This window comes from Borostomias antarcticus, assembly GCF_949987555.1.
Source record: "Borostomias antarcticus genome assembly, chromosome: 27".
Taxonomy (NCBI): domain Eukaryota; kingdom Metazoa; phylum Chordata; class Actinopteri; order Stomiiformes; family Stomiidae; genus Borostomias; species Borostomias antarcticus.
The window spans coordinates 186448-198482 of NC_140260.1; the positions used below are offsets into that span (position 1 = coordinate 186448).

At 44.6% G+C, this 12035-nt stretch overlaps 1 protein-coding gene across 1 annotated transcript; it reads left to right on the forward strand.

The window, feature by feature from the left end:
- Positions 1-8514: 8514 nt before the first annotated feature.
- Positions 8515-9934, forward strand: LOC311326406 (C-X-C chemokine receptor type 3-like; the record flags this gene model as incomplete). Its single annotated transcript, XM_084459299.1, has 2 exons — positions 8515-8769; positions 9167-9934. Coding segments are annotated over 2 exons (1023 nt in total), but the record flags the coding sequence as incomplete, so codon positions are not given.
- Between the last annotated feature and the right edge of the window lie 2101 nt (positions 9935-12035).

Below are 12035 nucleotides of genomic sequence, written 5' to 3' on the forward strand. Positions count from 1 at the left end.
ATTATAATGCACGCACAGTGTTCCATTTGACAACCGCATTGTGCAATTTACATGCAAATTCCCCAAATCCTCCCCATGGTTGTTGTAGTGCTATACAGTAGTTCTCTTTTGCATAACTTGCCGCAGTCAGAGAGGCAGCAAACGATTTTACATTTGAGTAGTATCAGACACGCCCACCAGGTTGACCAGCATGCAGAATCTGAGGGTCAGGTGACCCAGACCTGCCGTCAGTACGCCATTTCACAGCTTATTTGACAGAAAGACAAGACTGAAGGCTGCTGACTGAGGCTGCTGTGATTGTGTGTGTGTGTGTGTGTGTGTGTGTGTGTGTGTGTGTGTTTTGACTTTACTATGTTATGAGGACATAATGTCTCCACAAGTAGTTAAACAAGAAAAATGGGACTTCTGTGGGGACATTGGAAGGTCCCTACAAGTTTAGGGTTAATTTTACGGTCCAAGGTTAGGGTTTAGGGCTTGGGTTACAGGTTCCTCGATGGACATCCGCTCCCCCCACACCGTAATGCCCTTCTTCGCAGTGCACATGTCACACTAGGATGTATGAATCAGTATTAGAGGGTACATCAGTCAACCAAAGGACAGAGTTGTGCCAAGCAACAGTATTAAACTTATTTTGATATTACAGAATGAAACCTGCTCCCTGCAGCTTGCAGGACAACCCAGGTCTTCAGCTTGCAGCCCAGCATATATCCAGCAGGTGGCGCCGGAACCTCACCCCCACAAAGGCATACAGCACCGGGTTGAGGCTGCTGTGAAGGTAGCCCAGGGAGGAGGTGGCTGTGAGGGCTTTCGCCAGGCTGGTCCTGCTCTGGCAGGAGTCCCTCAGGGTGTTGTTGGAGTGGAGTGTGTGAGGGAGGGTGATGTTGTAGGGCGTCCAGAGAGCAGCACCAGTGCCAAGATGATCCTAATGACCCTGTGCTTCTGGCGTTTAGTCCGGTCTGTCAAGTCCAGATCCCACACAGTGGTGAGGTGATGTCATTTTAGGTGGTGCTTTTGTGGGAAAAATGAATGGATTTCACTATTATGGCGCTGCATCTTTTTTGGGGGGGAAATTCTGCTTTCAAAATCTAACCCACCCTAACACTAACCCTAACCAAAATATAAGGTATTTATGGCTAAAATGCTCGAAATTGGTACTTCCAGCCACCATCATAGTCACTGCCTAGGTTTTAAGGCTTTAACACGGGCGAGTTCAATCTGAAAACTGGTACGGTTTCAAAGTTGAACAACATGTTTTCTTTGTGCTACCCAGTCAGCAGTGTTCCAGCACACCGCCCTCTGTTTCAATAAATGTTATGTTTTGTTAGCCTGGTGTCGCCATCCTGATCCCGTGAGCTCACATCCTGTGCTCCACGATCAGTCTTTTCTTCCCATCCACATAGATTTCCAGAAATTACAATGCAACCGGGCCAATTAGAGACTGCGTCCTCACTGCTGTTTGCCTCCCAGTGGGGACGCAGTCCCTGATTGTGTCCCGTAGTTCATGACGTGAAATACAGGCCGTTGGCAAAATAGTAGGCTAATGGAGTTTCCCGAAGTAAAGTTAAAGTCCCAATGATTGTCACACACCCGACCTGAGGGTGGTGAAATTAGCAGCGGTGCCGCACTCGGGAATCCCGAAGTAACAAGCGGTAATGTTGATGTTAGTAGAATAAACACAGCAGTTATACTACAATTCATTTTCGATGTTCTTCTGAGTGGATTTGGCAAAGGTTTTGTTATGCTGATTGGCTGAAGGAGTTTATCTGTCCCCTTCACCATGTGAAACAACAACCTAGCAACCACTCCGCCCAAGATGTGATTATAGAAATACAGCATGGCCCTGTCCGAATGTCCATACTAACATACTACATACTATTGAGTACGTAACATGAAAACAGGTTTAGTTTGCGAGATAATTATAGTAGCTATTGTATAACTTGGATATACTATCCAAGGTCATCCAGTGAAATACAGTAGCTAATGCATAACAGTCCTTTGGGTAGGCTGAGGCATGACCAAGAACGCAAGCATTCTTAGATTATGAACGAACTGCATGACCACAGAGTGAGCGTCAGCTGCTCCGAAATATAAAGCAGGTAAGCACAGCAACCAGAGCTTAACGCACGCAGGGGTAAGGACCCCAAGTACGATAATGTGTTTTTCCCCCAAAAGAATACACTAACCACTGTACAACAGCAAGGGAGTTAGGCACAATAGGCTCTCAGAGCCTAGGAGAGGGCACATCAACCATTCTAAACTGCACTTGGGAGTCGGGACAGGTCGTAGAAGCAAATCAGAGACGCTAGCCCAGGTTAGATGGGCGGAGCCAGGTTGGGTGGAATGCCTGATTGGTGTTGCCGGCATGCTTGCGCTACCAATGAATTACCCAGATTTGAAAAACAGGTTTTTGCATGAAGTGTCCCAGACCTATAGAGAGAAGCATTCACTAATGTAGTTAGCGTAGCTTATGTAGAGTATCAGTGAAAGAACTCTCATGGGTCTGGTGTTGAGACTACATAGTCGGTAACAATTGTTAAATTACCTTTAATATTTAAAGGTAGTTTGTTTAAATTAATGCTGACTCCAAAGAGCTCTCTGTTCTCGTCCTCTTGGACCTGAGTGCAGCCTTTGATACTATAGATCATGCAATCCTCATCAAAAGACTGGAGAAGTGGGTTGGCCTCTCCGGTCCAGTCCTTAATTGGCTTAGGACCTATCTAACCGGCCGTGATTTCTTCGTTGTCCTCAGTGAACATAGCTCAGGAAAGATCCCTATGACCTGTGGGGTGCCCCAAGGATCGATCCTAGGACCTCTACTCTTCAGCCTGTACATGCTGCCCCTTGGCAGTGTCATCAGGAGGCACAACATTATCTACCATAGCTACGCAGATGATACCCAACTCTATATTTCTGTAACACCCAGTAACTACAGCTTGGTTGACTGCCTTGTCAAGTGTATTACGGATATAAATGTATGGATGTCACGTAATTTCCTCCAACTAAACCAGGACAAAACAGAAGTTCTGATCACTGGAGAAAAAGCTGAAAGAGAGATATTACAAAGACGGGGCGGCTGTAACTCAGTTGGTAGAGTGGGTCGTTCAATGATCGAAGGGTCAGTGGTTGGAATCCCAGCTCCGACTGTACACATGTTGAAGTGTCTTTAGCAAGACACCTAACCACAAATTGCTCCCAATGAGCAGGTTAGCATTGCTTGCATGGCAGCTACCGCCATTTGTGTGTGAGTGTGTGTGTGAATGGGTGAATGAGAGGCCATTGTAAAGCACTTTGAGTGCCGCTAAGGTGGAATAGCGCTATATAAGTGCAGTCCATTTGCCATTTACCTGTCAATAGACTTTAAAATACTATTACTAGTCTATAAATCTCTCCACAGTCACTCACCAGAATACATTTCAGACATGCTTGTTAGGTACATGCCCAACAGACCACTCAGATCCTCAGGTACTGAACTTTTAACAGTTCCAAAAGCCAGGACCAAGAAACACGGAAAGGCAGCTTTTAGTTTCTATGCCCCCAACCTCTGGAACACCCTGCCGGAGTGCCTAAGAAGGGCTGAAACAACGGAGGTCTTCAAGCAAGATCTCAAGACGTACCTTTTCGACCTAGCCTACAATCACTAGCCAGGACCTTGAGACACAGAAAGGCAGCCTCAAACCTACCTGTGAATCCTCTGTATACATTGGTGTATATCCTGCTATGCACTTTATGTATATCAAGTAGTGTACAGAAGCTGGTTACCCTGAAACAGGCTTGTTCTGTTCTGACAGCTGTGTTGCTTCAATGGCTCAGCGTGCTACTAACTGTTTTCTGCCTCCCCTAGTGCCTCTCTCTCTCCCTCCTACCTTCTAACCAGGTCCAGTGGAATCCCCACTGTCGCCCGCAGACCACCCTGAGTCTGATAGATACCCCCGTGTCAGCTGTGGATGTCGTAGTATTTAGTTAACACACACACACGTACACACAGACACACATCAGTCATCCGGCTTAGGCCTGGACCTGATGCTCTTAGCCTTTCTTGCTCTGAAAATGTAATTTAATGTAATTTATTGCTCTATAAATGTTCTTAGCCATTAGACAAATATATTCCAGGAGCTTGCTCCAGGTTGCCTGTTTTAATATCTGTGTTGCTTTTATGGCTCTGTGTGCTACTAACCCTGTTTTGCCCTCCCTCTCCCTAGTGCCTCTCTCTCTCCCTCCTATCTTCTAACCAGGTCCAGTGGATGCCCCACTGTCACCAGCAGACCTCCCGGAGTCCGATAGATACCCCTGTGTCTGCTGTGGATGTCGTAGCATTTAGTTAACACACACACACGTACACACAGACATACACCAGCCCACTTCCGGCTTTAGGCCTGGGCCATAGCAAACACACACCAGTATTTGCCATGTCTCTCCTATGATGCTTTTTTCACTTATCTGGCCCCGGGTGATTACTGTTTTTTTGCTTCCCTCTGGAATATGTAGAGAGTGGGTCGTATGCCCACCTCCCTTGTTCTCTGTAAAGCGCATTGTGTTGCCTCTGGGTATGAAATACGCCATACAGATAAAGCTTTGATTGATTGATTGATTGATTTGTTAGAGTATCCTAAGAATCATCTTTGAGATTTCCGTCTTTTGATTTCATAGATTCAGTGTGATAAATGTGATGGTTCCATGTACAGTGCCTGGGCGTGGATACAAAAGAGCTTGAAAAAGCAAGAACAGGGAACTGGTATTGTGACTTGTGCCTATAAATCTCCTTGTTTCTCCTTGTGCCCCTAAATGGTCTTAATATTTCAGTAGTATTAGTGCTAGTATAGTTTTATATTATTATTATTTATTGTCATTACTTTTGTTAAAAAAAAATTATCTTGGTACTTTTTAAATTTAACATATTTGTTAACTTTGCTGGGTGATTCATATTATGTACATATTATTTGTAATTGTAGTACTATTGGCAGTAGAATTAGTATTATTTTCATTATTATAATTATTAGTTTTTTACTAGTTTTTTCAAATAAATATTATTTAATTTAAATTGGTACTTTTATCTTAGTAGAAAATATGAATATAAATACATATATTCTAACAATGAAGTGAAAATCGTCTTTGTCAAAAGGTTTCCTTTAAATTCCAATCTGTAATTTTAGGAAAAATAATTAAGTTAGGACAATTTATCTATCAAAACTCTATTTTGAAATGCCAGATCAGAATGTCCTGAAAGTCTCTGGGTGACACCCTGAGGTAGTCTGCTAGTGGAATTCGTGTGGCCTTAATGGGGGGTCTCCTTTTAATCCTAATCTGAATTTGGAGGAAATGGTAATAATGACATTTTAGAGGTCCTTTATTTTGAAATACCATATCAGAAAGTCCTTTCACTTCCTTAAAGGAGTAGTAAAGGTAAAATGCATGTTTAGCCCTGTTTTAAGGTTACTTATGATCATATACAATGAATCAGATCAAAACGTTGACAAAACTAGCATTTTCGAGAAAGTTGATAATTGCTCTACCACCGTTTTGGTCATACAAAACGTTGACAAAACACACCCAGCGCACACCTGATAAATCACTAAATCCAATAGTATAGGACAGGAAATAAAGATGCCCACTTCCTTTCAGGAAGTAGTGGAGCTGGTGCACAGAGCCTATTTTCTTAGCAGATCTACTGGCTACATGATAGTATAGCTTTCAAGTTTCGTGCGAGCAAGTTGTGCCTGCAAGCCAGGGAGAAATGACAGGAGACCGTGGCGGGACAAAAGTCGCATCCCGTAGAGGGACAGAAGTCACATTGTGATGGCTTAGAACCAGAGGGGTGCGCGAGTGACATTTGGGCAGAATGAACAGGTGAAATTAAAGCTCTCGAAGAGATCTTTCTAATGCTATTGAATGAAATGAAAAAAGCATGTCCCCTTTTGGTTCACATAATTGATCATAGTGTTCACCTTTTCAACGATGTATGCCAAAAAAATTACAAATGTCTACTTTTGTTGTAATCTTATATCAAAGTATATAATTTCTTACTTCCCGGAAAACGGCAGGTCACGTGCAATGACGACAACAGGTAGGGTGAATAGTGGTAGACTGGGACAATTAGTAAACTGGGACAGTTGAGTTTTATCATTGTCATTTTTTTATGCATATACTTCCATTGCTAAAAATCCACACTGTTCTCATCATAAACAAGTATGAAAAAAAATTAAAAAGAGTTGTGGTGTCTGACATCACTTCCGGGGGCGTGGCTACCATCCTCTTTGACTGCGCATGTGAACCAAGATGGTAAGTCAAATGACATAAGGTTCTAAGGAGAAAAATGTTAAGATGCTAAAAGTTAAAAAAAAATTATGGATGGTTTGTAGTTGTTGTAGATTTTGTTATGGGAACTAATGGTGTATCAGAATGTTCAAAAAACATTCATTTTCATCTTTTCTTTATTATTTTTTTGTGATTTTGCCACTGTCCCGGTCTGACAGTATCATATTGTCAAACTGGGACAATGTGATACTAGCAAAGTGGGACAGCCATTCAATTCATTCCAATGGGAACATTTTGTTTGTATATCTTCCTAGATAGCCTAGTTAAATAACTAACAACTAGCTAGCTAGTTAGCATTATCTTTATCTTTGGCTGCACCTAGTGGTGAGGTTGCAGATTGTAACCTACTGAATACAATTATATGGTGCAATTGTATTATTACTCTGTATGTAATTCAATAGGCCTAAATGGGTGTCCCAATTTGACAGTAAAGGTGTCCCAGTTCGCCAGTAGCGCCTGGAAAAATGTGGTTTGGAGTCAGTGTGTGTTTGAGGAAGAGTCATCCCCCCTGTGTTAAATGTTTCTTTATTTTTTCTTCTCTGTAGTAAAGTAGAGCCCTTAAGCTATTTAGAATGGTAGCATATGAGGGCCTCAGACATTTAGATCATTATAAGAAATTAATCCAAATTTAAAAAAATCAGAAAGTGTCCCACTTTACCACCTACCTTAGATTTTAGGCCAATAATCTCACGACATCCACCCTTCAATCAATGCTATCCTTCTATCGAATCTGTCTAAACTTCTTAAAACCCGTCCACTTGTTCCAATCAAATTCCTCTAAACATATGTCCCACCCTCATAGCTTGTTTGCGTCGGAAATATGTAAAACTACGGAAGTTAGATGATCTCAAACGTCCGTTTCGGTCATGGAGTTTTACATACATTCGTTTTATGAGCTTCATAAACGTCATGTCAAAAAACTGCTTTACCGTAATAACGCTATTGTTTGCGCAAAGGGGAATAGACAGTGGCCCACATGACTTGCATCTCCGAATTGTCTGAGTTAGAAGTCTCACCAGGCTACACCCCTCTTTTGGAATAGAGAATGCGCCTCTGAATACAGAAATGGTCGATATGTTGAAGGCAACTGCATTTGTTGACGTACGTAACATCGAGAGATAAGAAGCTCAACTGAGTGCACGCAACAGGCTGTTTGGCCAAGTAAAAACTCCAATGGTGCTGAGAGACAACCGACAGCTGCCGTGCCTTCTCCAAAATAATGACGGTAGGTTCTATAGGTTCTACGCGTCTCAGGGTGTATAACCGACTGGTAGTTAAAATGAACTGACCGTGTAGGATACGCCTATGTGAAAGTACTCACTTCCTAAATTATAACCCCTTAAATCGCCTAAATTGGTTTTACTATCGCTTCCCATACCCAATCTGCTGTCCTGTGAGCAGTGGTGTAGTGGAGGGTAGGCTACCACTACCTCTTTAGTCGGAGCATACCACTTCTTTAGTCACTATATACCCCTGCCTGCGAGGAATCGATTTATAGTGTCAGCAGCACCCCGAGCAGTCTGTCCAGAGAAGAAGAATATGGTTAATTTGGTAAGTATAAGAATATTTTTTTATTACAAGTGTGCAAGTGTTGTTGAAATTCGTTCACTTCTCTTTCACAAGTGTTGCTCTTTGTTCAGCTCCTCTATTTTTCTTTCATTGAATCCTAGAGGTGGATGGGGAGAGGGGTGCGTGCGTGTCTGTGTTTGACTTGACTCTTTCCTTTCCACCCCTGGTTTCGCAATATGTAGGCATGCTTGCATTAATAAGCTATAGAAAGATGGGCTCAAGAGTTTGGGGATTTCTTCCACAGCACAGGGAAGGAAGTGTACTGTTCCGATCTTAGCGTTTCCTGTGTTGCCTTATTTGATGACTTCAACACCATGTGATCTGTATGATTATAATCAGATGCTTGCACGTGCCAGAGGACTTGAAACGAGTGAACACAGCTCTCTCACACGGCTCTCTGTGGTGGAGTGGACTGCTACTTCTAACACACTTTCTTTGGAGTGTGTATCGTTAGTTTAGAGTCTGGTGACTGGTCTCTTTTGGCGCTGAACCTTAAGCTGATCGCTGATTCCTCCACAGACAGCCATGAAGGTGATCCTGGGAGGCTTATTTGAAGACAACGAGACAGACTACCACGATGACTACGAGTACGAGTGTCCACCTGAGGAAGGTATGCACTTCGACACGGTGCTCCTCCCGGTGCTCCTCCCGGTGCTGTACACCCTGGGGCTGGTTCTGGGCCTGCTGGGAAACGGGCTGGTCCTGGTGTTTCTGGTCCAGAAGAGGTGGAGAGGGGGCTGGAGTGTGTCGGACACCTTCATCCTGCACCTGGGCGTGGCAGACAGCCTGCTGCTCTTCACCCTGCCCTTCTGGGCTGCACAGGCTGCTCAGGAACAGGGGTGGAGCTTCGGGACGCCCCTCTGCAAGATCGCTGGAGCTGTCTATAATGTAAGTGTCACAGGGGGGATTTGAGCCACTGACCTTCTGATGGACTTGTGTGGGAAAGGTATATTTAAAGGGAGTAAAGAGATATAGGGGATTCTAAGGCATTGGTTTAGAATGAGGATTTCTAATAAAGTTGAGGAGGGCAGGAACTCGGCAGGCTGTGAGAACATGCGTAGTACATTCTTCAGACACTTCCCTCTACGATTGAGCAAGAACACACTTTTTTGGCTTTCCCTCCTCAGCACATACTTTAGATGGCTTTCATTTACCATTTCTGGGAGAAGAGAGCAAGAGACGGGTGGGAAGCATAGTTGAGAAATGTCTTGACATGATTCTTGTAATAGATTAATAAATCTTTGAGCCATCCCCCCCCCCCTCTCTACCCTCCCTCCCTCTCCAGATCAACTTCTACTGTGGGATCTACCTGCTGGGCTTCATCAGTCTGGACCGGTACCTGTCCATCGTCCACGCTACACGGATGTACTCCAGCAGAAAACCCTGGATGGTTCAGGCCAGCTGCCTGTCTGTTTGGATATTCTCTCTCTTTCTTTCCATCCCTGACTGGATCTTCCTGGAGGCAGTGAAGGACCACAGACCGGGACTGTGGTGCACCCACAACTATCCACAACCCTCCCAGTCTGGGACTGACTGGCGCCTGGCCTGCCGTCTGCTCTACCACATAGTGGGCTTCCTGGTGCCCTCAGTGATCCTGCTCCTCTGCTACTCCTGCACCCTGCTGCAGCGCGGCCCCCTGGGCCACCAGAAGCACAGGGCCATCAGGGTCATCCTGGCCCTGGTGCTGCTCTTCTTCCTCTGCTGGACGCCCTACAACATCACCCTCATCGTGGACACCCTCACGGGGAAACCACCAGCGAAGCCTGAAGAGGGATCTTGTGACAAAGGGAGGACGGCCACAGAGACCAGTCTGGTGCTCACCTTCGCCCTAGGCTGCCTTCACGCCTGCCTCAACCCTCTGCTCTATCTCTGGCTGTGTGGAAACTTTCGGCAGGAGGTGCTGGGGAGGCTGAGGGGAGCTCAAACCCATCCGAGCCTCTCTCTGTGGGATTTGGGCGTGGCTGAGGAGGAGCGCTTGCCTGACCGGGGGGGGCAGGAAAAGTTGGCCTTGAACCAAATAAGTGTGGTGCAGGTGCGGTCTACCCACAACTGACGGGTGGGAACAGAAACCCAGTGACCAGCAGTGAAACTCACCCAGGGGATGTTGATGACCGGGGACATGAGTTCTGCTTGTAGAACACATTGAGAAAGAACTCTCAGACTATGAGGACGGATTTCCCCTATTTGCCCATAGAATGGACTTTCCAAGCTATTGTAATGTCAGTTACACTGTTTGTTTGTTTTTTAAATGTTTTTTTACTCGTCAATAGGGATGCACAATATCACTGGCGCCGATAATTATCTGCCATATAATGGGAAATGTATATTATTTATTAGCTATATGAAATTTTAGGCGATAAATAGACCTGATAATAGGAAGCAGCTGCTTCTATGTACAGCCACGCTGGGTAGATGAGAGCCAAACAGCTAAACATGTCTTTGCCTGTGTGGCTGTTTTTCAAACTAAGCAGCCAAAGGCAAAACTAGGGGCTAGGGCTAAGGGGGGGTATTGAGATCGGGCCTCAGTAGCCATAGGCGTTCGGTTTGGTTCTATAATAGCCTTTACTTTTGTATTGAGTGATGCACTTTATCTTTCACACTTTTTGATCCGATTACTCTCATGTACAGTAGCAGTAGCCTTATTTTGTTTTCATAAAAGGAGACCAGATTCACTCTTGGCTATAGAAAGCATTTAGCCTCATGAGACCATCCTGATGTCACAAGCTCACGGAGTGGTTGAAGTTATGTGGTTTAGTTTTGTTTAGGAATTCAGAATTGATCATGCATTATTTATGCAGGCATAAAGATTTTTGTTTTATTTCATGTACTGCACTTAATTGAATGTAATGGACATGAAGAGATTGAAGGGTTGGCAGCTGTCGGTTTTCAGAGAGCACATCATAAAGCTAGATAGACACAACTTTAAAGACAATATAACAAAATTATCAGGAATGTGATATTCTAAAGAGTTAAAGAGAAGCAGCAAACAAGGACATATCTATCCCAAGTGCCAGTGGTGTAGTATGTTATGTTTTATGACTTTTTAGGACTTTTTCTTTCTGATTTCTGTTTCGTTTTCCTTTTTCTGTCTAGCTGTTTCCAAAATATCCCAGCAAGGGAAGTCCCAGCAAGGCTCAGGGTTTTCCCTCCTCATCATTCCACATGTGGTCTCAGCTGCCAGCCACTACGACCCCAGGCAGACATGATGACACAACCTCCACAGGCTGTGACATCATCGGGTCAGGTGACTGAGTAGGGCAAATGTGGGAGAGGAGAAAAGCTTCCTCTGTTAGTCCTGTGGCCTTTTCACAGTGCTGTCTCCGAGGGCTGTATGAATACTCCATTCTGCTTGTTTTGTTGGGAGGAAACTCAAGCTTGCTTTGTGCAGTCGGTCGCAATGTGGGAGACAACAAAGAGAGTGAAAAGAAGTGTGAAGGAGGTGGAGAGAAGGGGAGGGGATATTTAAAACCAGGCCAGGTTTAGCCTGGCTTATGTGCATGGCTGGCTTGTTTCTGTTCAGGATTGGTAGGATGGATGCTAGTCATGCCACTGAAATAGCTGTGAATTGAAATGACATGAAATAATGTCTGATACATTAAGATGGGTCTTGTTGCCTGGGCACATCAGTTCCAATGCTTCCAATGCTAATCCAGCACAATAAGAGCGGGATAGCCAGTTAGCTCATTAGCTCACAACAACTAGCAGCAGCTTCCATAACATTAATTGGGATTAGAATAAGGGTTGGGACAGGATCTGACCTATAAGGCAAGGGGTAAAGGTTGGAGTGAACGGATGAACATGTGGAGGTTTGGGGTATAGTCCCATAAAGTCATCCCCATAGGGTCTTGAACCTTGGTCTCCCGGGTGGGAGTCCACTACTCTGACCACTACTCTACTTGTGCAGTGGAATTCGGTGGGTTGATTTTGCTGTTCTTCTTGATTTTGGTGTGCTGGGACTACTGCAGACAATTTGTCGTGCCAACAGAGAGATGCAGGCCAACATTGTCGGGAGTAAGGGAGGGAGTGATAACCCGACAAACGCTATACTAGCTGCGCGGCTGGCCAGCCACGCACAAACAGACATCATTGGTGGAGGATTGTGGGCTGTGTGACACATTATCTTTGTTGTCCCCCACAAGGCAACTGCCGAAGGG